This window comes from Pelodiscus sinensis, chromosome 19 (assembly GCF_049634645.1).
Source record: "Pelodiscus sinensis isolate JC-2024 chromosome 19, ASM4963464v1, whole genome shotgun sequence".
In the NCBI taxonomy this organism is placed as follows: Eukaryota; Metazoa; Chordata; order Testudines; family Trionychidae; genus Pelodiscus; species Pelodiscus sinensis.
This window is the reverse complement of record NC_134729.1, coordinates 3,803,413-3,826,155: the sequence shown is the minus strand read 5'-3', so window position 1 is coordinate 3,826,155 and position 22,743 is coordinate 3,803,413. Positions and strand designations below refer to the sequence as shown.

The window sequence follows — 22,743 nt, the reverse complement described above, 5'->3', positions numbered from 1 at the left end:
GGGGAGGGCGGCCCAAGGGCGTTGGGAGCCAGGGCTGGCTCTGGGAGGACAAGCCCAGCGGTATGAAAATACCTTGGGGTTTTCTGGGTTCGGCCAGGGCGCGCCAAGGGGGATTTGGGAGCTGCCCCATGTCGTCCCTTGCTTCCACCCCACGGTGACCAGTGGAGCTGCTGGCGGCAGGGAGATACCACGGGCCGAGGAGCCGGCGGATCCCTGGACCCTGCCCCCCCCCTCCTGGTATCGCTTCTGCTTTCGCGGGGTGGCTTCAATTTCGCAGTAACCGGCCTGGGTGAGTGATGACATCGCGCTCCGCTGGGGCCAGCACTGACACCATCACTCGGGGGTGCTACCTGCTGTCCCGGGGAAACCCCACCTGCCCACTGAGTCACCTGCCGCTGCATAAATACAGCTGGGCCCAGCCCAGCACCCCACACAGCAACCCACGGGGATCTGGCAGCATGCAGAGCAACAGCTGGCACTGGACCGGCGCCCTCCTTTGCTTCCTGGGGCTGCTGGCGGCATCCTGGGGGAGGGTCCTGCCGCCCAGCCCCGACTGGCAGCGTTGCAAGAATTTCTCCAGCCAAGTCAACAAGCTGGCCTGGGACATCAAGGGCCATGTGAGCCTGGTGAGCGGGGCCGGGCAGCTGGGACCGGGGGGAGGTGTGTTACCGGGAGCTGGAGAGCGGGCAGGGGAGCCCCCAGCTGGAGGTGCATAGGGGGGCACACCATCTGGGGTCCTGGGTCCCAGCCAGCAGCAGCAGCTGACAACCCTGGGGGGACATAAGTTGGTTGGGGGATCCCCCCTCAGCCTTGTGCTGGCCGACCCCATGGGTATGGGTCTGGGCTGAGAGGCCATGAGGCTGTCGTGCCCAGGCTGGACCCACAGAAAGGACAGTAGCCCAGGCTATGGGGAGCTGGGAACAATTCCCTGCTCTGCCCCAGGCTGCCGGGGTGATTATAGGTGCTTAGCTATGCCCGTTGCCTCAGTTTCCCCATCCTATACAAGGGGATGAGGTACCAGCCCTGCCTCTGGGGGTGGGGGGTGGTAAAGCCCACAAAGGCTGGGAAGTGCTCTGAGCTCATGGGGAAGGGTTTGATGCCAGCAGGGCAGAGCCAGCTGCTGCCTGGTTAACCCCAGGGCTGTGCATGGACAGCGAGCTAGGAAGGGGCTTTCGGCACACGCCGCGGCCAGAGGGGCTGGATGGACAGATGGCTGGAGGGATGGGTGTCCAGACAGACGGCTGTGTGGGACTGCAGGGGAGACGAGTCCAGTGCCGGACGGACAGACAGCTGCAAGGACCCATTTCCCTCCCAGCAGAGGCACTTTGGGGTTGAGACCCTGTTGGGCTCCTCCCCCCCATGGCTCCATGATCCCCCCCCCCCCCCAGCCCCACCCCAGCAACAGTTCCAGCCATTCACAAGGTGTCTAGAAAAACCCAGCCCATGGGACTACCCCAGTTCTGGGCTGGGCTTTTCCTAGGCTGGGATCACAGGGTCCGAGCCAAGGGGCTGGTACTCCATCCAGAGCCATGGGGTGGGAGCAGGGGCCCGGAGGAGGGCGGAGCAGCCAAATGGGAGCTGGGAGATGGGGGAGGAAGCAAGGGGGACCGGGCTGAGCTGGGGGGTGGGAGGGCCACAGGCAGGAAACTGCCCCCCTGCCAGGCTGACCCAGGGCTGTGCTGCTCCCTGCCCAGCTGTCCCTGGTGGAGGAGAACCCCAGTGAGGACCTGATGCCCCAGATCCGCTGCAGTGACAACTGCAACCCTGACAAGCTGGGCTCCGAGCAGGTACCAGCCGGACGGGCACCCGGGTGGGGCCAGGGCAGGTGGGGAGTTGGGAGGGGGGCTGAGCACATGGGGGCAGGGACAGGGCAGTTGGGGGGGTAGGGCAGATGAAGGGCAGTTGGGGGCAGGGCAGAGCGGGGTGGGGAAGAGCAGTTGGGGGGTAGGGCAGATGGTCAGTTGGGAGACAGGTGGGTAGTTGCGGGCAGGGCAGATAGGGGTGGGGAATAGCACTTGGGGGACAGATGAGGGCAGGGCCAAGGGGGGCAGGGGGAGAGATGCAGAGTCTCAGCTCCCCCCAAGGACGTACTCCGTGAGCAAAAGGGGGTGGGGGGCTGCTGATTCAGGGTCACCCCCCCAGCCCCAAGCTCCATGGACTCAGGACCAAGCCCCTAGTTGGGGCTGGTGGGTGTTCTAAGAGGGTGGGAGCTGGAACTCCCCCTCTTCCCCCTGCCTCATGCCCCGTTCCCCCTCCCCCCCCCCGCAGAAATGCCTGGACCGGATTCACGAGGCCCTGACCCACTACCGTGCCCTGCTGGGCTCCGAGGTCTTCACCGAGCTCAAGGGCCCCGACACCCAACTCGTGGCGGCGCTGCAGAGCGCCCTGGCCCAGCTGACCAGCCTCGTCCAGGTGAGGGGGGGGGGGCCTCACGGGCTGGGGGGGGGAACTAAGCCACAATCCACCCCGTCAGCTCCGGAGAGCACGACCCTAAGGGGCCCCCCCAGCCGGGGGGCCGCAGCACCAAGCGTAACCCGCCGCCTCTTTGTCCCGCAGGACGGCAGCTTGGCCCCAGAGCCACCGACGATACCCCCCCAGCAGAGCCAGCCCTGGGAACGGCCCCTGCTCCAGCACCGGATCCTCCAGCAGCTCCGCTCCTTCTCGGCCGTGATGGCAAGGGTCTTCGCCCACGGCGCAGCCACCCGCTAGGCTGGCGCTCGGGCTGCACCTCCCAGCAACCCCAGCCCTCGGCCCCGGGGCTGGCCGGAGAACCCCACCCCTCCCTGTGTATTTATATTTATTGCCCGGCCGGGGGTTATTTATGAGCAGTCGCTGTCTATTTATGCCCCGCCGGGCCGCTATTTATGATATTTAATGGCTCCCCAGCCTCCAGTGCCTATTAAAGGACGTTGATTTGTACAGACCAGGCTCAGTGGTGCGGCGATGGGGGAGTTTAATAACCGGCTGGCACACGGCCCAGAAAGCCAGGCCCGCAGGGTCCGCGCAGGCCTGCCCATCACGGCCCCCAGCCTCCTCCGGCTTCCGTTCTGTGCCGGAGCAAACCTCAGCTCCGGCCAGCCGCCTCCGCTTTGTTCTGCTGGTGGGCCGGCCCCCGACTGTCTACCTGGCTGGGCCGGTGCCTTCTGAGACGGCAGTGGGGGGAGCTACCAGCCAGCCAGGCAGCACAGGCCTGGCTCTCTGCAAGGAGTAAGCCACCTAGGGACCAATGCAGCACCCCGGGGAAACTGAGGCACCCACCACAGTCATACAAAATACTCTGAACAATTCCCACTTCTCCCCCAGCAGCCTGGGGGAAGAGCACTAACGCCAACTGCTGCAGGGGGGGTGGCCCTCCGGCTCCAGCTCAGCCCCACGAACTCCCTTCCCTGGGAGAATACCAGGGACAGGCAGCTGGCGGCCTCTCTTCTCCCCCCCCCCCCACCCCGTGGAGAGGGGGTAGCACGGCTGAGTGGAGGAGGGAGACAGGAATGGACAGATGGAGGGGCGGGATGCCTTAGTCCCAGCTCTGACCCCCTAGGAATCCAACTCTGGCCCAGCCCCATGGGGGCTGCCTGGTAACACAAGCACAGGCCCCAGCCCAGCTCCCCCCACAAATCCAGGCCCTCTGCCCTAGAGCCAGCCCAGCACATGGGCCTCAAGCCAGGGCCCGAATTCTGGTGGGGGGTGGATGGCAGGCAAGGGGGTGACGTGCTCAGGGTGGCCACCAGAAGGCAACAGGCCCTGGCAGCAGGAGAGTTCTGCCAGCACAAGACCTCCCACACAAGGGGGAGGGACTTTTTTTTAGGGGAGCACCATGGAGCCCCCCCGAGCACCACAGGGAGCTGGGGGGGCAGATATATATATACACACAAGAGAGATTCCCTGTGGCCAGGGACTGTCCCCCCGCCCGTGTCAGCCCAAGAGCTGCAGACGCCCCCCGCTCTAGGACCCCGGGGAGCCGGGGTCCGAGTGTGCACAGCAGCTCCCCTCCCCCGGATGGCTGCACCCCGCCCCTGCCAGCACGTGGAGGGGGGACAAGGCACCACCGGCGGGGGGCAAGCCAAGCCCTGGGCCTCGGCCGAGAACACCTCCGCCCCCTACAGGTCAGGCGGGGCTGGGCTAGGCCTTGCCTGCCGTCCAGCTGAGGGCACAGCCAGGGTGGGGGCAGAGCCCCTGAGCTCCAGGCCCCTGTGAGGGCTCAGCCGGGCGAGACATCGTCACTGGAAGTCCGTGGAGTCAACCTGGAGCGGAGGCATGTCGTCAGCCGCCAGGAACAAGGGGGGGCCAGGCAGCTCTGGCGGGGGTGCATCATCTGGCGGAGGCAGGAAGGGGTCTGCAAGAGAAGGGGAGCTGGGCTCAGGGGGCGCCGGGGGCTGCAGAGCCTGGGGAAAAGGAGCTGAGACACCAGGGAGCTGGGGCTCAGGACTGAGGGGTACCTGGAAGGCCTCTGTTACCCCACCCGCTTGGGGCCAACGTCCACCCATTGCCTGGCCCCCCACCCCTAGGCCGGGACCTGGAGACTCACCAGATGAATCGAACCTCATCATGTTCAGCGCTTCCAGCATCTCCAGGTGATTGGTGCCTAGCTCCAGCATTTCCAGATGATTGGCCCCAGGCTCCGGCATCCCCAGGTGACTGGCCTCTAGCTCCAGCATTTCCAGACGATTGGGCCCAGGCTCCGGCATCCCCATGTGACTGGCCTCTAGCTCCAGCATTTCCAGAGGATTGGCCCCAGGCTCCAGCATCCCCAGGTGACTGGCCTCTAGCTCCAGCATTTCCAGAGGACTGGCCCCAGGCTCCAGCATCCCCAGGTGACTGGCCTCTAGCTCCAGCATTTCCAGACGATTGGCCCCAGGCTCCGGCATCTCCTGGTGATTGGCCCCGGGCTCTAGCCCTGGTGCCGCCAAGTAATTGGCCCCGGGCTCCGGTACATCCAGGGCCTCCAGATGATTGGCCCCTGGCTGCTCTGCTGCGGGAGCCTCTAGCCCCACGCCCTCTGGGATCCAGGATTCACTGGGCTGCCTAGAAGGAGAGCAGGCCTGGCTTAGCCGGCACATGACAGGGGGAGGAGCGCTCTTAGGGGAAGGGCACGACCCCACCCATCGCCCAGGCCCAGCGAGAGCCGCTCTGAAGGGCAAGGGGCATTGGAAGGGCTCCATCGCCATGGCGGAGGGTGGGATGGGGTAGCCAGGAGGGCCCTGGGGATCTCCTTCAGCCAGGGGGGAAGCCAGGCCAGGGAGGGGCAGGAAACAGTGGTCTCTTCTGAAGCGGCTGGGGCAGGCCAGCACATGGGGACCCCACATCCGGCTCCCTCACCTGGAGGACACTCTGATCAGCCGCCGGTTCAGGTATTTCTTCTGCTCCAGCAGGTCCGCTGGGGAGGGGGAGAGAAGAGCAGGTGTCAGAGAGAGGGGAGCCCCGGCAAGCCCCCCACCCCTGCCACCGAATCTCACCTAGGCCACCAATGGAGTAAGCAGGCCTGGGAGTGTTGCCCCAGGGCTGGGCCGGCAGGGGCTGGGGGGCAGGAGCGAGGGGCCCGGCAGGGCTGGGGGAGCCCGGGGCTGCGGGGCAGGAGCGAGGGGCCCGGCAGGGCTGGGGGAGCCCAGGGCTGGGCTGGCAGGGGCTGGGGGGCAGGAGCGAGGGGCCCGGCAGGGCTGGGGGAGCCCGGGGCTGCGGGGCAGGAGCGAGGGGCCCGGCAGGGCTGGGGGAGCCCAGGGCTGGGCCGGCAGGGGCTGAGGGGCAGGAGCGAGGGGCCCGGCAGGACTGGGGGAGCCCAGGGCTGGGCCGGCAGGGGCTGCGGGGCAGGAGCGAGGGGCCCGGCAGGGGCTGGGGGGCAGGAGCGAGGGGCCCGGCAGGGCTGGGCCGGCAGGGGCTGCGGGGCAGGAGCGAGGGGCCCGGCAGGGGCTGGGGGGCAGGAGCGAGGGGCCCGGCAGGGGCTGGGGGAGCCCGGGGCTGGGCTGACAGGCAGGAGGGCAGCGGCCGGTACCTTCCCTCCTCTCGGTGTAGTACTTCCCGAAGGCCTGGTCCCGGGGCGTGCCAGGGTACAGGAACTTGAGGGGGTTCTCGGGGATGTTCTCCGCAGCCAGCAGCTGGTAGTCGTGGATGATGTCGGGCAGCTGCAGAGACGCCAGCTCCACCTTGGTGTAGGGCTCCACGGAACGGACCTTGGGCTGACCTGGGGTTGGGCACAGCGGAGGGGGAAGGGGGTGTCACTCCCGGCGAGCGCCCCCAGGGATGGGACGGGCTGCATAGCCCCAGGTGGAGAACCCAGCAGTCAGCGCGCCTGCTCCGCCCGCTAGGGAACGCTGCCCCCGTCCCACGCCGAGCGGCGGGGACCCACCTTTCTCCCCGAGCTCCACCCAGCTGCAGGTGATGCCGCCGTCCCGGGTGCTCTCGCTGAAGCGCAGCAGGAAAGTTCCCATCTGCTTCCTCTTCAGCAGCTGCCGCTCCCGCTTGCGGCTCACGAAGCCCATGATGTGCCTGGAGGGGAGGGGAGCCCGGGTGAGCCTCTAGCGGGGCCCCCACCACGCTCCGCCCTGCCAGGTCCACAGCCCCTTTACTGGGGGGGGAGGGGCAAGGGCTCCCCTAGCCCCTCCCCCTTCACTCGACCCCGCCCCCCCAAAGGGGTGACCCCAGGGCAGGGGTGTGGCCAAAGCCAGCTGCAGTTCCGGCATCTGCCCACAGGGGGGAGCAGACACGGCTCCCATCACTCACCCGTCCTTCCAGAGCGGAGCCAGATGGTCCCGGATGAGGTTCAGGATTCCCTCCAGCCAGGTCCAGAAGGAGAAGCTGGGGGGGTCGTCCTGCAGCCGAGAGGGGGTGACAGGCTGAAGGGAGGGTACGAGGAGGGAACGCCGGGGAGGGGACAGATCTACTCAGCAGCCGCTTACCTTGGAGAACTTGGCCCAGGTCAGTGCGCTGTTGGGGGGGGCTCCCGGCCCTTTAAGTTGGGGGGGGAGAAAAGGGGGTGAGCCTGTGGCAAGGTGAATTCATGCAGCTGCTCTAGGGTCCTTCCCTCTGCAGCCTGGGGGGGGGCCAGTGTGGAGTCAGGGGAGGGGGAAAGGTGGGGTAAAGGGAGGAGAAGCAATGCCCCCCCCCGGGGGCAGAGCCAGGAGGGACTCACACACCCTGGCAGACTCTGCCCCTCCTATCCCCACTGCCCACCCACCCCACATGGCAGGCCCCCCCGGATTTGGGGTCTCAGCGCTGCCCAGAGACCCCAGGGATGGGCTACAACTAGGCCAAAGGGGCGCTAGCCAGGTGCCTACCCCTGCCCCTCTCCCCCCACTGCCTTTGGGAGGATGTTACCAAAGAGTTTTTCCGCCAGCATCTGCAGGTGCTCTTTGTCCAGCCCGCGCTCGGTGGCGGCTAAGAACTGCCAGCTCAGCACCTCGCTCAGCTGGGCCCACGGGGCCGCCGGCGGTGCAGAGAAGAACAGCTGGTTCTGCGGGCAGAGAGTGAGGGGGCTAGCACGGGGGGCTGGGGCCCGGATGGAGTAGCGTGGGGCCCACACGGGGCCATGGCTCCAAAGATGGGGGGCAGACCACAGGCCACCTGCACACACACAGTGCCCAGACCCCCCCCCTCCCTCCAGCGGCATAGGACAGCCATGCGGGCCCCTCACCTTGGGGTCTGGGCTGAGCATGTTGAACCAGAGCACGGCCGCCCAGGCGCTGGCGAACTGGCTGCTGCTGGAGATGATCACCACGGGCAGGGTGGACGTCTGGGGAGGAGGGGGGGGGATGAGAGCAGTCAGCAGGGGAGGGGTGCGCCCCCGAGCGAGGGAGACAACCCCCATAGTCTCCCCCCACCCACCTGCAGCTCCAGCGCCAGCTCCTGGTACTTGTACTTGAGCGTGAGGGTGATCAGGTGCAACTCCTCCGTGACAGCCAGCAGGCCCTGGAACAGAGACCGGGGGGGGGGGGGGGTGTCAGCCAGGCCCCTAAACAGCTTCATAGAGGGGGGGACATAACCCAGCAGGGGCAGGGCACCTCCAGGGGCAGCTGTGGAACCCCCCCAGGAGACGAGGCTGTGCCAGCTGCCCCCCATTCTACCCCCTCCCTCCCAGGTCAGGCTGCAGGTGCTCCCCCCCCCCCCCGCAGCAAACCCACCTCATTGGCACCTCTGTTGCCTTTGCCGGCGCCTCCAGCCCTCTGCTCCTTCAGTGTCTGCCAGGGAGCAGGGGAAAGTCAGTGTTCGGCCCCTGCCTGCCCCCACCCAGCCCACAGCAGGGAGGCAATGGGGCTGAACCACCCGCGTGGGGGGGCAGGGCTCCCCTACCCCAGAGGCAGCTCCGCCCCTGCCAAGCCACACAGCAAGCAAGCTGCACCGACGGGGAGAGAACCCAGGCATCCGGGCTCCGCCCCCCCAAGCGGAGGATCCAAGCATCCAGGCTCCCCCCCGCCCGCCCCCATCTCCTCCCTGAGCGGAGGACCCAGGCGTCCAGGCCCTGGCCATACTATGTGACGGAAGTCGCACACCAGCCCGTCCAACTGGGCGTTGTCCTGGAGCAACTTGCTGGTGGAAGTCAGGATGTTGAACTTCCGGAACCTGTGGGAAGGACCAAGGGGGCGGGGCCGTGAGGCAGAGACCCAGGTTCGAGTCCCGAGGCCGGGGAGGGGGCCAGAGACCCCGGTGATGGGCACCGAGTAAGTACTCAGATTTCCTGCTCTCATCCCAGGCCATGTGGCTGCAGCGCTCAGCCACCGGCACCTCAGGTGGAGCAGAACCGGCAATGGGAACAAACTGGATCCAGCCCCCCCCCCCCCCCAGGTGGGACGGTAGCTGGCGCCCCCTGGAGGGGGAAGGCCCGTATCCCGTCCTCTGCGCCAGCGCTCACCCTTTCAGGCTGGGGGGATCCCTGCAGGAGGAAAAAGACGACACCACCAGTAAATCGACCGCTCGCACGGGAGCCCTGCTCCCCCCACCCTGCCGCCAAGGAGCCCTTGTTCCCTGGGTGTTAGGTTCCTACCCCCACCCCAATCAGAGCTCCCTGTACCCAACCACACCCAGTGGGCTCCCTGCAGGGGGGGGGTGCGTTAAGGCCCTTATGGGGCAGGGGGCAACTCACTTGTCAATGCTGATTTCCACCTCCAGCTGGTGGCTTCGATCCTGCAGCTTGACCAGGAGCCTGGAGGGGCAGGGGACAGAAGGAGCCCGTCACCCTGGCCACTGGCCTGGAAGGCCACACGGCCCACATGGGAGGGGTAGGTGTGGGGGTGGGCTCTGGGGGCTGAGCATCCCTCCCGCTTTAGCGCCCGCTCCCAATGAGGCTGCCAGAATCATTCCCTCTAATTGTTTCCATCCATGTGTGGAATACATTTTGTTACATGCGCCGACCCATGTGCACCACCAGTAGAAGCACGCTGCCAGCTGGGGGCAACTGCCCAAGCGCTCACCCTACGGGGAACACTGGGCCCCCTCCTGGCACGGCCAGAACCAGGATCTGCCCCAGGGCCAGGCTGTGGAGCAAGCACCAGCCCTCACAGGATGATAGGGGACAAGGCATTGCAGGCTGGGCGGGAGGAGGCAAGCGAAGCCGGAGTTTCACCTGGCACGGACGGAGAACTTGTTGCTGGTTTTCAGAATCAGGGGCCTCCAGTTGAATAAGGGCATGACGGGCTGGACCTCCACCACAAAGGCACTGGGGGGGGGGGAGGCATTAGCACCCCAGGGTGCTCCCTAATGCAATTCTATACTCCCAAATCCCATGTAGTCCAGCGACCCCATCCACATCCCTCTGTCCTGAGCCGGTCAGGTCCCTGCACCAAGGAACCCCCTCCCCATGCTCCTATGAGGCAGGCCTCCAACCCCCCCTTCCCCACGCTCCTATGGGCCAGGCCCCAATACCCCTCCCATACGGCTATGGGGCAGCCCAATCCCCAGACCCCAGCCCCCCTCATGCACCACCCGACCCCTTCCCACACTCCTATGAGGAAACCTTCCCCCTCCATGTTCCTAGGTGCAACCTCTGCCCCCCGCCCCCTCCCACTCCTATGGAGCAGCCCCCCCAGTACCTTGCCCCCCCAATCGCCCCACACCTCTTCATGAGGCAGCAGAGCTGCTCCCTCAGCCGGCTGTCCAGCAGGGGCAGCTGCGCCGTGAGCGGGTCGTGCTGGTAGGTCAGTTTGGCGTGTTGCTCGCCCAGCGCCCGCAGCAAGCGCCAGAGCTGGAACAGCACCTCCGCCGCCCCGGTGAACCTGCGGGCAGAGGTGAGCCAAGTGGGGGGGTCGCTGCCAGCTCACGCCACCCTGGGCGGGCTCCTTGTGGGGTCCAGCCCCGAGCCCTTCCCAGGAGCCTAGAGACCAGGCTCCTGCCCCGGCCATCGACAGGGCGTTTCAGCAGCCCGTTGGGGGCAGCCCTGGGGGACGTGCCCAGGACCCGCCGACACTCGTGTGCTCCCCCGGCAAGAACTCGCTCGCTCCCCTTCCCTCTCGGGCAAAGCCGCCGGACCAGAGCAAGGGGCCCGTGGACCCAGGGAAGGGCCCGGCCTCGGGGCCAGGGCGTCATCGGGATACGGAGGCGACAGGCCGGAGAGCCAGGACCGGCTGGGGTTCCCCTCCAATGACACCCGGCCGGGCTCTGCTCGCGGGGCTGCCGGACTCCACGCCTGCTCTGCCCTGTACCAGGTCTCCAGGAGGCTGAGGCTGGTGTCGCAGGGCGCCCCCAGGCAGGCCTTCCGCTGCCGCTCCTTCCACTCAGCCAGCTCCTCCAGCAGGAAATCCCGCAGCGTCTCGCAGCGGCCCAGCAGCTCCTGCGCCCGGGCCAGCACGTCCTGCCAGAGAGACTGTGTCTGCCGTGACCCCTGGCACCCCACAGGGAGACTGGCCGTGCCCAGCTCCCCGCAGCGCAGCCCAGGGGGAGAGGACAGCGCGGGGAAACTGAGGCATGGCCACCCAAGGCCCAGTGGGGAAGGGATGCAGGGGAACCGGCGCCCGGAGGGGGGAGGGGCGACTGCCCCCTCGATGCAGCGGCACCAGGGACCCCCGGAGTCACCTTGCGGCTCCGATCCAGGTTGTTCAGCAGGACTTGCAGTTGTCCCATCTGGCGGGCCAGCTCGGGGCTGGCGGGAGCCCCCTCTGCTGGAGAGACAGCGGCAGCTCGCAGGTGGGGGGTGGGGGGGAGGGGCAGGAACAGAACCTGCCCCCTAGCCCCACAGCTGGGGAGGGCCCCCCACCCATCCAGCCCCTTGCAGCACCGCGCCCCCTCCAAACCCCCCCCCCGGTGCAGCACCGCGCCCCCTACAGACCCCCCCCCCCCGGGTGCAGCACCGCACCCCCTACAGACCCCCCCCCCCCGGGTGCAGCACCGCGCCCCCTACAGACCCCCCCCCGGGTGCAGCACCGCGCCCCCTACAGACCCCCCCCCCCCGGGTGCAGCACCGCGCCCCCTACAGACCCCCCCCCCCCCGGGTGCAGCACCGCGCCCCCTACAGACCCCCCCCGGTGCAGCACCGCGCCCCCTCCAAACCTCTTCCCAGCCATGTACCGCACAGCCCCCCACCAAACCCCTGCCACACAGGGCCCCCTCCCCAGCCCCCTAACAGCTTGCTGGGATACGGGGGGGGGGGCAGCGCTGACTGCAAGGGGGAAGTGTCCCCGGCTGAGCCCCCTCCCCGCCACAGGAGGCCTTAGCCCCCTAGCACCACATTAGGTAGGGAGGGCGGCGGCGGCTCTGGGGAGGGGTCTCCTTGTCCCCCCACACCCCGCGCCCTCCTGGCGGCTCTGCCCTCCCTCGGGAAACCCGCCTGCACGTGGAGCATGTTGGGGGGAGCAAGCAGAAGACCCCCCCCTCCCCGACTACGCCTACCCCCAGGGTTGCTCAGCCCCCTCTGCTGCCCCATCCCCCCCCCCCACTTCACCCTCCCTCCGCCAGCCAGCCGGGCTCCTCACCCGCCATGCGGTGAACCTTATAGCGGAAATCGAAGGTGTCCTGCAGCTCCTCCAGGTGCCGCACGGTGCGATCCAGCTCCTGGCAGGGGGCAAAGGGAACCGGCTATGGGGGAAGGAGAGCCTGGGGTGCACGCTGGGGCTGGGTCCGGGGTCGGAGCCATCTGGCCACATGTTCAGGATGGGCTGGGGGCAGGGCCCCAGGCTCCCTACACACCGGGAAACTGAGGCATTTGCACCTAAGGCCCAGTGGGGAAGGGATGCAGGGGAACCAGCGCCCAGAGGGAGGAGGGGAGGCAGTGCAGCCCCAGGTATCCCCGCTGGAGGAGAGGGGTGCAGCCCAGGCTCCCCTGTCCCTCTCCTGCCAGCGTGGGGTGGTCTGGGGAGGGCACCGGGCGAGCTCCAGGCCATACCCACCTGCACCGCTGCCCGGGTCTCCGCCAGGCGCCCTGAAATCTTCTGCTGCCGGTCTGTCTCCATGGGGGCGCTGGACGGTGGCGGAGCTGTCGCCTGCAGGGGACGCACAAGAGACGGGCCCCTGAGCCCCCCAGCCGGAGCCAGGGGGGTGGGCCGGCTACCCAGGAAAGGGGGCTCTCCCCAATACAGCACTAGGGGGCGCGGCGGGAAGCCAGGCTGAGGGGGTCACTACTCAGGGAGGGAGGGAGGCAGACTGGGGGGCTCTGGTCTGGCAGGGAGTGGGGGAGGCACTGTGCTGCTGGGGGGGGCACTATGAGCCCAGGGATCGGCCCCTGCCCTGCCTTGCCTGCTGGGCTGCATGGCCCCTGCTCAGAATGGCCTTCTCCTCCAGCAGCAGGTTGGCGATGACGTTGGCCAGCTCCTCCGGGCGCTCCTGGTACTTGGCCTGGAAGGAAGCCAGAGGCGTTGGGATCGGGGGGGGGGGGGGGGGGCACAGACACCCTGCCCCACCCCCCTGGACCCCACCCACCTCCTCTCCCCCCAGCAGCCCGGCCCCCACCTGCAGGTTGAGCTTGGACTTGCGCAGGTTGTGTTTGAGCACGAAGTCCTCCTGGCGGGTGCCGAAGCGGCTGTACTGGTCGTCCAGCATGGCCAGAAGGGTGTGGAACAGCATGTGGGCCTGGGAGGAGTGGGACTCGGACACAGGGAGCTCGGCTGCCTGGCTCCTGGGGCAGAGACAAGGGCGCACTGCAGGGTCCCCGCCCCCAGACCGCCCCGCGCTGCCGGGAGAGCCCGGGCTGCACCCCACTCCTCCAGCGGGGACCCCCGGGGCTGCACTGTCCCTTTCCTGCCCCTCCCCCTCCAGCAGGGACCCCCGGGGCTGCACTGTCCCTTTCCTGCCCATCCCCCTCCAGCGGGGACCCCCGGGGCTGCACCGTCCCTTTCCTGCCGTCCCCCTCCAGCAGGGACCCCCGGGGCTGCACTGTCCCTTTCCTGCCCCTCCCCCTCCAGCGGGGATCCCGGGGGCTGCACCGTCCCTTTCCTGCCGTCCCCCTCCAGCAGGGACCCCCGGGGCTGCACCGTCCCTTTCCTGCCCCTCCCCCTCCAGCAGGGACCCCCGGGGCTGCACTGTCCCTTTCCTGCCGTCCCCCTCCAGCAGGGACCCCCGGGGCTGCACTGTCCCTTTCCTGCCGTCCCCCTCCAGCGGGGACCCCTGGGGCTGCACTGTCCCTTTCCTGCCCCTCCCCCTCCAGCAGGGACCCCTGGGGCTGCACCGTCCCTTTCCTGCCGTCCCCCTCCAGCGGGGACCCCTGGGGCTGCACCGTCCCTTTCCTGCCGTCCCCCTCCAGCAGGGACCCCCGGGGCTGCACCGTCCCTTTCCTGCCGTCCCCCTCCAGCGGGGACCCCCGGGGCTGCACTGTCCCTTTCCTGCCCCTCCCCCTCCAGCAGGGACCCCTGGGGCTGCACTGTCCCTTTCCTGCCCCTCCCCCTCCAGCGGGGACCCCTGGGGCTGCACTGTCCCTTTCCTGCCCCTCCCCCTCCAGCAGGGACCCCTGGGGCTGCACCGTCCCTTTCCTGCCGTCCCCCTCCAGCGGGGACCCCTGGGGCTGCACCGTCCCTTTCCTGCCGTCCCCCTCCAGCAGGGACCCCCGGGGCTGCACCGTCCCTTTCCTGCCGTCCCCCTCCAGCGGGGACCCCTGGGGCTGCACTGTCCCTTTCCTGCCCGTCCCCCTCCAGCGGGGACCCCCGGGGCATGCCAGCAGAGGTGCCTGAGGGTCGCATCTCTTCTCCTGCTCCCCCTTCCCGCAGGGCTGCCTGTGGGGGTGTCACTCCCCTCCCCCACACCAGACCACCCCCGGTTCAATCTGAGACGTCCCCAGCGCTTGCCGTGGGTCCCAGCTGCTGACTCTGCCCCCCCCATTAACCCTTCCCTCGCTGGCCGTTACCAGTTCTGGTCTTCGAGCCAGGGCGCCAGGTACTGCCGCACCTCCATGGGCAGGTGGTCGTCCGAGTACAGCTGGTGCACCTGATCCAGGTAGGCCTTCTCCAGCTGCTGCACCTCCTGCCACTGAGCCATGCTGGGGGCCGTGCCAGCCCCCCTCTGCGGAGCAAACCCAGGCAGCAGGTGAGTGGGGGCCAGGGGCTGGGACAGCAGCCTCCCCCTCCTGGGGCACAAGGAGCCTGCGTTCGGGGATGGGTCGGTCCCAGCTCTGCAGCCACCGCTGGGAAGGGAAACAGCCGCTGCCGCTGCCTCGAACCCGGCTCCCCCAGGGCCTCAGCAGCACAGAGCAGGGTCACTCCACACGGGGCAGCTGCCCCAGGCTGTGTGGAGAGGGGCTGCTGAATGGCACTGGAGGACCCCCATTGCCTGTGCCCCCCCCCAGCATTCATAGCTCATGCTAGCAACTGGCTTTCTTTTGGGTAAGAATCCAGCCCTTGGCTCCCTCAGCCCTGCCAGTGCCCCTCACTCCTGCCCCCCAGCCCTGCCAGTGCCCCTCACTCCTGCCCCCCCAGCCCTGCCAGTGCCCCTCACTCCTTCCCCCCCAGCCCCTGCCCCCACAGCCCTGCCAGTGCCCCTCACTCCTGCCCCCGCCCCTCACTCCTGCCCCCCCCCACCCTGCCGGTGCCCCTCACTCCTGCCCCCCCCACCCTGCCGGTGCCCCTCACTCCTGCCCCCCCCACCCTGCCAGTGCCCCTCACTCCTGCCCCCCAGCCCTGCCAGTGCCCCTCACTCCTGCCCCCCAGCCCTGCCAGTGCCCCTCACTCCTGCCCCCACAGCCCCTGCCCCCCCAGCCCTGCCAGTGCCCCTCACTCCTGCCCCCACAGCCCCTGCCCCCCCAGCCCTGCCAGTGCCCCTCACTCCTTCCCCCCCAGCCCCTGCCCCCACAGCCCTGCCAGTGCCCCTCACTCCTGCCCCCCACAGCCCTGCCGGTGCCCCTCACTCCTTCCCCCCAGCCCTGCCAGTGCCCCTCACTCCTGCCCCCCCAGCCTGTGCCCCCACTCCTGCCCCACAGCCCTTGCCCCCCACTCCTGCCCCACAGCCCTGCCGGTGCCCCTCACTCCTGCCCCCCACAGCCCCTGCCAGCGCCCCTCACTCCTGCCCCACAGCCCCTGCCCCCACAGCCTTGCCAGTGCCCCTCACTCCTGCCCCACAGCCCTGCCAGTGCCCCTCACTCCTGCCCCACAGCCTCTGCCCCCCCAGCCCCTGCCCCTCACTCCTGCCCCACAGCCCCTGCCAGTCCAGCCCGGCATAAAGGGAACCCACCAGGAAATCAAAGCTGAGGAAAGATGTAGCAGCAGTTGTCAGAGCACAGATGCCTCCCTAGGTCATTTAGGACAGTTTCCAGCCTCCGCCCGCTATGGCCACAGGGGCCTAGCGGCTGGACCCCCCCCCCAAGCCTGCATCCCTCCATGGGAGCGTCTGCAAGCTGGACAAAGCAGCAGCCTGTGGATGTGAAACTAGGAGAGGAGACTCAACCGCAGACACAAACCACAGGCCCCAAGCCGCAGGGCCCCCGCACGAGGGCCGTAAGCTGGGGGGCAAAGCTGGGCTGCTTTGGGGGTGCCAGGAAATGAGCCCTCCGGTTCCTGCAAAGCCCTCACCCCGTCTCACTGGGCTCCGGGGGCCTCTGCAGAGCCGCTCGCTCTGGGGAAGGTCTTTAAGGGCAGGAACTGCACAAATCCTTGGGAGGAGCCGGGGCCCTTCAGCTAAAAGGGGGAGCCGAGGGGGGGCCCAAGGCTGGGCGTTGGGAGCGAGGGGCACTGGCAGAGCTGAGGGGAGCCCAGGGGCTGTGGGGCGCAGTCAAAGCTGAGCGCCACACATTGAACACCCCCTAGTTCCGCCTTTGAACTTCAGCGCCACCCTCCCTGGCACCCAGCCACTTGACACCATCAGCGCGTGAAGCCATTTCCAAACATGCCCCCCCACCCAGGCCCGAGTCCTGCTCCCAGCTGCAAAAGCAATTTGCTCTCCTGTCAACCCCCGAGGGAAGGGAGATGGGGGGGGGGGGCGCGCGTGCCAGGGCTTGGCTAGACCAGGGCTCAGGTGAGGCACCAGGTGCCCTGCCGTCAAAGCCTGTCACCCACGGCTGAGTGCAACCCACGTCCTCGCCTCTGCATGTCCCCAGCCCTCCCTCCTGGCTCGGCTCCGGCGGGGTTGGGGCTAACCCCTTCAGGATAGGCTGAGGAGGGATTCGGTGCACCCGAGGGCAGAAAGGGCCAGGCCAGGCGGTTTCTGGCCTCACCCAGGGGCTCGGGTGATCAGACTCCTGACCGGGCTCCCCAGGGGGAAGCCAGGAAGTCAACTGCAGCTTGCATCACATGCAGAGAGGGGCGGTGTCTGCCCCACAGAGCACGTTCCCTGGGCCGGGCCTTACCTGCCAAGGGGCTGCAAGTGCCAACCACTGCCCAGAGCTGCACCCCCGCCATGACAGCCCTGCCCCCTGCTCCACAGGGTTCATGGAGGGAGGGGTGGGGCTAACACTGGTCGGGAGACTCCTGCCCCAGGGGGCAGGGCACCATGACAGCCAGCCCCGAACCGCCAATACCAGCCCCACTCCATCCAGAACCCCCAGTACCAGCCCCACCCCCCACATAAAGGGGGCACTGTGAGGAGGTAAAAAGGGCTTACACTGCTCCTTAACAACTCATCAGCTGGCAGCGACAGCAGCCCCCGGACACCCCTCCACTGCCCCCAGCCCCGTCCCCAGAACCCCCCAGTGCCGCCTTTACCCCTTGAGCCCCCAGCCTCTCCACTGCCCCCTGCACCCAGCCCCAGCTCTAACCACTAGAGCCCCCAGCCCCCCCACTGCCCCCTGCACCCAGCCCCAGCTCTAACCACTAGAGCCCCCAGCCCCCCCACTGCCCCCTGCACCCAGCCCCAGCTCTAACCACTAGAGCCCCCAGCCCCCCCACTGCCCCCTGCACCCAGCCCCAGAGCCCCCAGTGCCAGCTCTAACCACTACAGCCCCCAGCCCCTCCACTGCCCCCTGCACCCAGCCCCAGCTCTAACCACTAGAGAACCCAGCCCCAGATTCCCCAGTGCCAGCTCTAACCCCTAGAGCCCCCAGCCCCCCCACTGCCCCCTGCACCCAGCCCCAGAGCCCCCAGTGCCAGCTCTAACCCCTAGAGCCCCCAGCCCCCCCACTGCCCCCTGCACCCAGCCCCAGAGCCCCCAGTGCCAGCTCTAACCACTAGAGCCCCCAGCCCCCTAGTAGCCCCCATCCCATTGCCTGCCCCGCCCCCCTCACCTGGCTCCGAGGCTGCCCGGCTCGCTGGTGTTCTAAGCCTGCCGTGCCGGCCTCCGCGCGACCCTCCCACCGCGCAGCGACCCGCTCTTCCTCCTCCGGGAGGAGACCCCGCCCCTGCCCGACGCCGGTTGGCTGAGAGGCGGGGCAGGACACGCCTCCCTCCATCAGCGGCGGCGGGAGGGGAGGCGCTAAGCGGAAGACCGGAGCCCGGGGCCGAAGCCAGCCTACTGAATTCCCAGAAATGATGTAACAGGGGAGAAAGAGGCGGGGCCTCGGAAAGGGGGCGGAGCTATACTAAGAGAGTGAATGAGGGGCGGGGCCCGCAGAGTGGGGCGGCTTCGCCCACTCTCCCCACTGGGGAGCCCAGGCCCCAGCGGGGGGGCCAATCCAACACCCCAAGCCAAGCCCCCCAGTGCCGGCCCCTCCACTGCCCCCCTGCATCGCGTCCCCAGAGCCCCCCAGTGCCGGCCCCTCCGCTGCCCCCCTGCATCGCGTCCCCAGAGCCCCCCGGTTCCAGCCCCTCCGCTGCCCCCCTGCATCGCGTCCCCAGAGCCCCCCAGTGCCGGCCCCTCCGCTGCCCCCCTGCATCGCGTCCCCAGAGCCCCCCAGTGCCGGCCCCTCCGCTGCCCCCCTGCATCGCGTCCCCAGAGCCCCCCAGTGCCGGCCCCTCCGCTGCCCCCCTGCATCGCGTCCCCAGAGCCCCCCAGTGCCGGCCCCTCCGCTGCCCCCCTGCATCGCGTCCCCAGAGCCCCCCCGTGCCGGCCCCTCCGCTGCCCCCTGCATCCCGTCCCCAGAGCCCCCCGGTGCCGGCCCCTCCGCTGCCCCCCTGCATCCCGTCCCCAGAGCCCCCCCGTGCCGGCCCCTCCGCTGCCCCCCTGCATCCCGTCCCCAGAGCCCCCCCGTGCTGGCCCCTCCGCTGCCCCCCTGCATCCCGTCCCCAGAGCCCCCCCAGTGCCGGCCCCTCCGCTGCCCCCCTGCATCCCGTCCCCAGAGCCCCCCAGTGCCGGCCCCTCCGCTGCCCCCCTGCATCGCGTCCCCAGAGCCCCCCAGTGCCGACCCCTCCGCTGCCCCCCTGCATCGTGTCCCCAGAGCCCGTCGGTGCCGGCCCCTCCGCTGCCCCCCTGCATCCAGTCCCCAGAGCCCCCCAGTGCCAGCCCTAACCCCTAGAGCCTCCAGCCCCTCCACTGCCCCCCTGCTGAGGGACATCCCCCTTCTCTCATCACCCTGCCAGGGGTTAGTAGTCCCTGCCCGGGGCTCTCCCTGGCCCTGCAGAGGAGGGGCAGGCATGGTCTTTGGGCAATGAATCAGCTCCTGCAGTACCAGCAGTGTCGTCCCCCCCCCCGCCCCAGGGACATGCGAGGATGCAGCCCAGCCAAAGGGGGATGCCAGGCCCAGCCCCGCATGGCCCTATGCAGAGCTGCAGGGGCTCCTCTCTGCCCAGGCTGGTGCTGCACGGTTCTCTAATCTTCCTCCCCCTTCTGGGCCAGGCCCCAGCCCACGCTGCTCATGGGAGGGTGACGCGGCTCCGGGGAGCAGCTGGGTTCCTCCGCCTGGGGATGGGTCTCTCCAATAATCCGTCATTGCAGCTGGGCAGATGTTTCCACCCTAGCCAGCTGGCCCCAGAGCCCAGGCACTGCGCTGGTGTGAGTAGTGGGGTGTGCTGTACACGCTCTGCGTGGGTGTCCCCGTCCCCCAGCACCCTGACACCTGGGCTAGGTAGTGGAACCTGAAACAAAGCAAAGGGTGCGGCTGCCGGGGGGCTGAGTTGCTGGAGGTTTGGGCAGGCTTGGCAGAGGGAAGCATGAAGGAAGCAGACTAAATCCAGGGCCTGTGAACCCCTTTCCCCCGAGAGGACGAGGCTCTGCCCTGGCTCCTGTGTCAATGTCGAGCCTGCGCTGCCCTGTATCTCTGGGAAGCAAATCAACCTTCTGTTCTGCAGCTTGGCTGAGTCTCACATCCGGCTGCAGACAGGGGTGCAGGGTCGGGGGCTCCCCGACGCGGCGCCGCACCTTGGTCCTGGGCACACTGCAGGGGCCAGGGTTTGCTCACAGGGGCAGGGAGCTGGCGCTCTCTCCAGGGCCCCTGCCGTGTAGCTTCGGCTCTCAACGCACTTGTCAAAAGGCTGGGGACTGATAAATGCACCCAAGTCAAGACCAGAACCCAGGTGGCCTCGTACCCTGCTGTGACCACTAGCCCACGCTTTCCCGGTTGGTAACAAACTGCGTTAGGCAGGACGAGGCTGGGCCGGGCAGGCCACGTGACTGGGGGAAATTTGCTCAGCCAGCACCTTTGAGCCCTGCTGATCTTTATAGACACTTGGCAGCTGGCTGTCTGGGTCAGGCTAACCCTGGCGAGAGGTCATAAGCCCTTTGTCAATTTCATGCACAGGCGCCCATGCTGAGCTCGCAGGCACATGGTGGGGGTAGGGCCTTCCCACCTCCCCTGAGGCCAGACTCCAGCCCCAATGCCTGCTGTGGCTGAGACAGCAGGCCAGCAGGACTGGGTTGAGACCCAGCATCCTCGCTGCATGTAGGAGGGTGCAATTGGCTAGGCCTGAAGCTGGGCTGGCTATAAGGCAGCTCCCCTCCATGCCCCCCCCCCCAGCTGCCCCCATCACAGACACCGGCACTAGGATCAAAGCACGGGGGGTGCTCAGGTTTATTCACACTCGCCGCGTTCCCAGTGGGAAGGAGGTGGCTACCCTGAAGGGGCCAGAGAAGCTCGTGGGCAGGGGTTCAGCCGGCGCCACCTGCCGGAAGTAGCTGATCAGAGACCGCACGCCCACTTTGAATGCTGGCCTCAGCCCCAAGGCCGCCCCCACGGCCATGGGGCTCCCCATCCCGCCCGTCAGCCCCAAGAGGGCGTCGTAGCCCAGATCCATGGCGGCCTCGAGGCCCCGGTCCTGGGCCAGCTCGGTGCAGTTCCGGAAGGCGTAGTACATGCTGGTGCCCACGTTGTAGTACGTGCTGACCACGGGCACCCACTGCAGCACACTGTGGACCTTCTGCTCCCGTGCGTTGCCGCAGGCTGCCACGGTCCCGCGCCGGCTCCTCCCGGCCCGGCTGCAGCGGTGAAGCCAGGCTGGGGCCCCGCGGCCCGGCAGGGAGTAGGCGCCGTGCCGGTCGATCACGGAGAAAGCGGTGCCATTGGGCGCCACGCCGGCACAGGCAGCCCCCAGCTGGCGGCAGGCGGCGGCGGCGGCGGGGAAGGTGGCATGGGTGCTGGCCACCGGGCCCAGCAGCAGGGAGTCGAGCCGAGCCAGCCCTGAGCAGCGCTGGGGGTCCACGCCTGCCAGCTGATCCACATTGAAGAGCAAGGCGGCCCGGCCTCTCCCACCCTGCTTGGGGGCTCCGGGCAGGCTCGCTACCCCCAGGAGCAGAGCGTTGGCATCGTCCGTCCCCACCGCCTCGTAGAGCTGCAGCACCAGCGCCTCGGCCTGGTGGGGGCAGCCGGCCCCTTGGAGGGAGAGGGCCAAGGCTGCGCTGGCGAGGCTCCAGGGCAGCGGTGGGAGCTCGGAGAAACCCTCCAGGGCTGCGGGCAGCAAGTCGGGGCAGGAGACACCCCTCCTTGGGAGCCCCGGCTGGGGAAGCTGCAATGGGAGGGAGCCAAGCAAGGCCCTGGCCCCAGCCCGCTGGCCGCTGGGGAAGGGGGAGACAGCCAGGCCTGGGGGCTTGAGGGTCCCAGCGGCGCCTCCCGGGCGAGTTGTGGGGAGCAGCAAGTGCCCCTCGAGCTCAGGGCCCAGCAGGAGTAGGCAGAAACAGAGAAGTGACGGGTGCATGGCGGGCAGGTCCTTCGGGGGGCAGCGCAGACCCTGCTGAAGGGGACACGTCACAGACACAAGAATTCAGAGCCCCTCCCTGCCACCCAGGATCTGCTGCTATTGCCACAGCTGGGGGCGGGGACCAATCTTTGTCCTCTGGAGCACGGCAGCATGGCCAGCCATGCCCCAGCTGCACAGGGCTGGGCTAGGAGGGGGACTGGAACGGGGGTCACTGCAGAGCGGTAGGGGGGCAGCGTGGCCTAATGGACAGGACACAGCATTGGGATGCCGGAGGTCCCTGTCTTGCTCCCAGCTCTGCCCTTGGCCTGCCGGGCTCTGTGCCTCAGTTTCCCCATCTCTACCACACCCTGAGATCCGCAGACAGGAAGTGTGACCGGAGCAGCTGGGACCGTTCTGGCAGGGACGCCAGCCTGGCGCGAGCAGGTGGCTGCAGGTTGGGAGCAAGGGCGCCGACAAACCCCCAAGCCTCTGGAGCCCAAAGGGGGCCCCCCCGGAGCTGGGCACGGGGAGGTGGTCCCTCAACACAGATGGGTTCTGGGAGCAAAACAGGCCCCTCCTTTCCTATGCAGTTAGAAGCAGCTGCACTGAACCGGGTGGCAGGGTGCACCCCCCCCCAAGGAACCAGTGAGGCCGGTAGGCACCAATTGGGCCATTCCCCCAGGGCACTGGGCTGCCTGAGTTGGAAAAGAGCCCCCCCCCTCCCGACTGCTCACCAACATCAGCATCCAGGGGAGGGCAGGGAGCAAATTCCCACCCTCGATTCAGCCCAAGGGACCCACACAGCATAGAGCTTCCATCCCCCCCAGGAAATAGGGCATCCCCCCCCCCCCCCACTGCCAGGGAATTGCACGCTGAGGGGGGAGAATGATGTAATAGCAGTCCCCCCCATAACAGTCCCCCCCCCAGTGAGAGAGCCACCCCATCGGGTTTTGGCACCTGACGCTCGTGCAAAGGCCTAGTGTAAACGTGCCCCCTCCCCGTGCGAGAGCAAACCGCGGCAGCAGCGGCGTTAGGGCTTCTGCTCACCTGGGGACAGATGAGACCAGGAGCTCCTGGGTGCGGGGAGGGATGGTAGGATGCCTGGCCCGCCCGGCCCCTCTTATAGGCCACCGGGGGGAGGTCACTAGGCTAGGGGCCCCCTTATCAGGCAGCTGATCAGCCCACCGGTCCCTGCTCCCTTCTCTCCGGGGCGGGTGCAGGAGCCTCAGGCTGGGGGGCCAGCCCCTTGTGGGGCAGGCAGCAGGGGAGGTGGGGACTGGGAGGGAGGGGAGGGCAGCGAGATGTGGGTGAAGCTGGCCCAGGCCCCCCTCCTCAGGCCAGCTCTGGTGCAGGAGGCAGTGCGGGGGAGGGCAGAGCCAACCCCCAGCCTGGGGCTGCCACAGGGAGGGGCGCTCAGAACCCCCCATTG

General features: G+C 68.4%; 3 protein-coding genes across 9 annotated transcripts; 1 reads left to right on the top strand and 2 right to left on the bottom strand.

The window, feature by feature from the left end:
• Positions 1 to 458: 458 nt before the first annotated feature.
• IL23A (interleukin 23 subunit alpha) lies at positions 459 to 2,773 on the top strand. The gene is made up of 4 exons (XM_075903383.1): positions 459 to 626; positions 1,695 to 1,787; positions 2,269 to 2,412; positions 2,557 to 2,773. The coding sequence occupies exons 1-4, from the start codon at positions 459 to 461 to the stop codon at positions 2,707 to 2,709; spliced, it is 558 nt and encodes a 185-aa protein (XP_075759498.1). The 3' UTR covers positions 2,710 to 2,773.
• Positions 2,774 to 2,936: 163 nt separating this feature from the next.
• On the bottom strand, positions 2,937 to 17,701 carry STAT2 (signal transducer and activator of transcription 2). Of its 6 annotated transcripts, none has more exons than XM_075901876.1 (24): positions 17,555 to 17,701; positions 14,252 to 14,406; positions 12,865 to 13,030; positions 12,652 to 12,750; positions 12,306 to 12,398; positions 11,892 to 11,970; positions 10,996 to 11,081; positions 10,626 to 10,786; positions 10,041 to 10,199; positions 9,551 to 9,643; positions 9,071 to 9,130; positions 8,840 to 8,860; positions 8,460 to 8,550; positions 8,112 to 8,168; positions 7,816 to 7,899; positions 7,625 to 7,723; positions 7,309 to 7,444; positions 6,891 to 6,940; positions 6,715 to 6,803; positions 6,341 to 6,480; positions 5,987 to 6,175; positions 5,317 to 5,374; positions 4,526 to 5,022; positions 2,937 to 4,333 (listed from the first exon to the last, which is right to left on the bottom strand). In XM_075901876.1, exons 2-24 carry the CDS (start codon positions 14,380 to 14,382, stop codon positions 4,218 to 4,220), a joined length of 2,754 nt encoding a protein of 917 aa, XP_075757991.1. In that variant the 5' UTR covers positions 14,383 to 14,406; positions 17,555 to 17,701; the 3' UTR covers positions 2,937 to 4,217. The 6 variants fall into 6 exon arrangements, with proteins under 6 accessions (XP_075757991.1, XP_075757992.1, XP_075757987.1 ...); XM_075901877.1 differs by lacking the exon at positions 17,555 to 17,701 and adding an exon at positions 16,936 to 17,045; XM_075901872.1 differs by lacking the exon at positions 17,555 to 17,701 and adding an exon at positions 16,682 to 16,893.
• Positions 17,702 to 20,167: 2,466 nt separating this feature from the next.
• APOF (apolipoprotein F) lies at positions 20,168 to 22,615 on the bottom strand. 2 transcript variants are annotated; one of them, XM_075901870.1, is made up of 2 exons: positions 22,362 to 22,615; positions 20,168 to 21,368 (listed from the first exon to the last, which is right to left on the bottom strand). In XM_075901870.1, exon 2 carries the CDS (start codon positions 21,330 to 21,332, stop codon positions 20,217 to 20,219), a length of 1,116 nt encoding a protein of 371 aa, XP_075757985.1. In that variant the 5' UTR covers positions 21,333 to 21,368; positions 22,362 to 22,615; the 3' UTR covers positions 20,168 to 20,216. The 2 variants fall into 2 exon arrangements, with proteins under 2 accessions (XP_075757985.1, XP_075757984.1); XM_075901869.1 differs by having other exon boundaries at positions 20,168 to 21,365.
• Between the last annotated feature and the right edge of the window lie 128 nt (positions 22,616 to 22,743).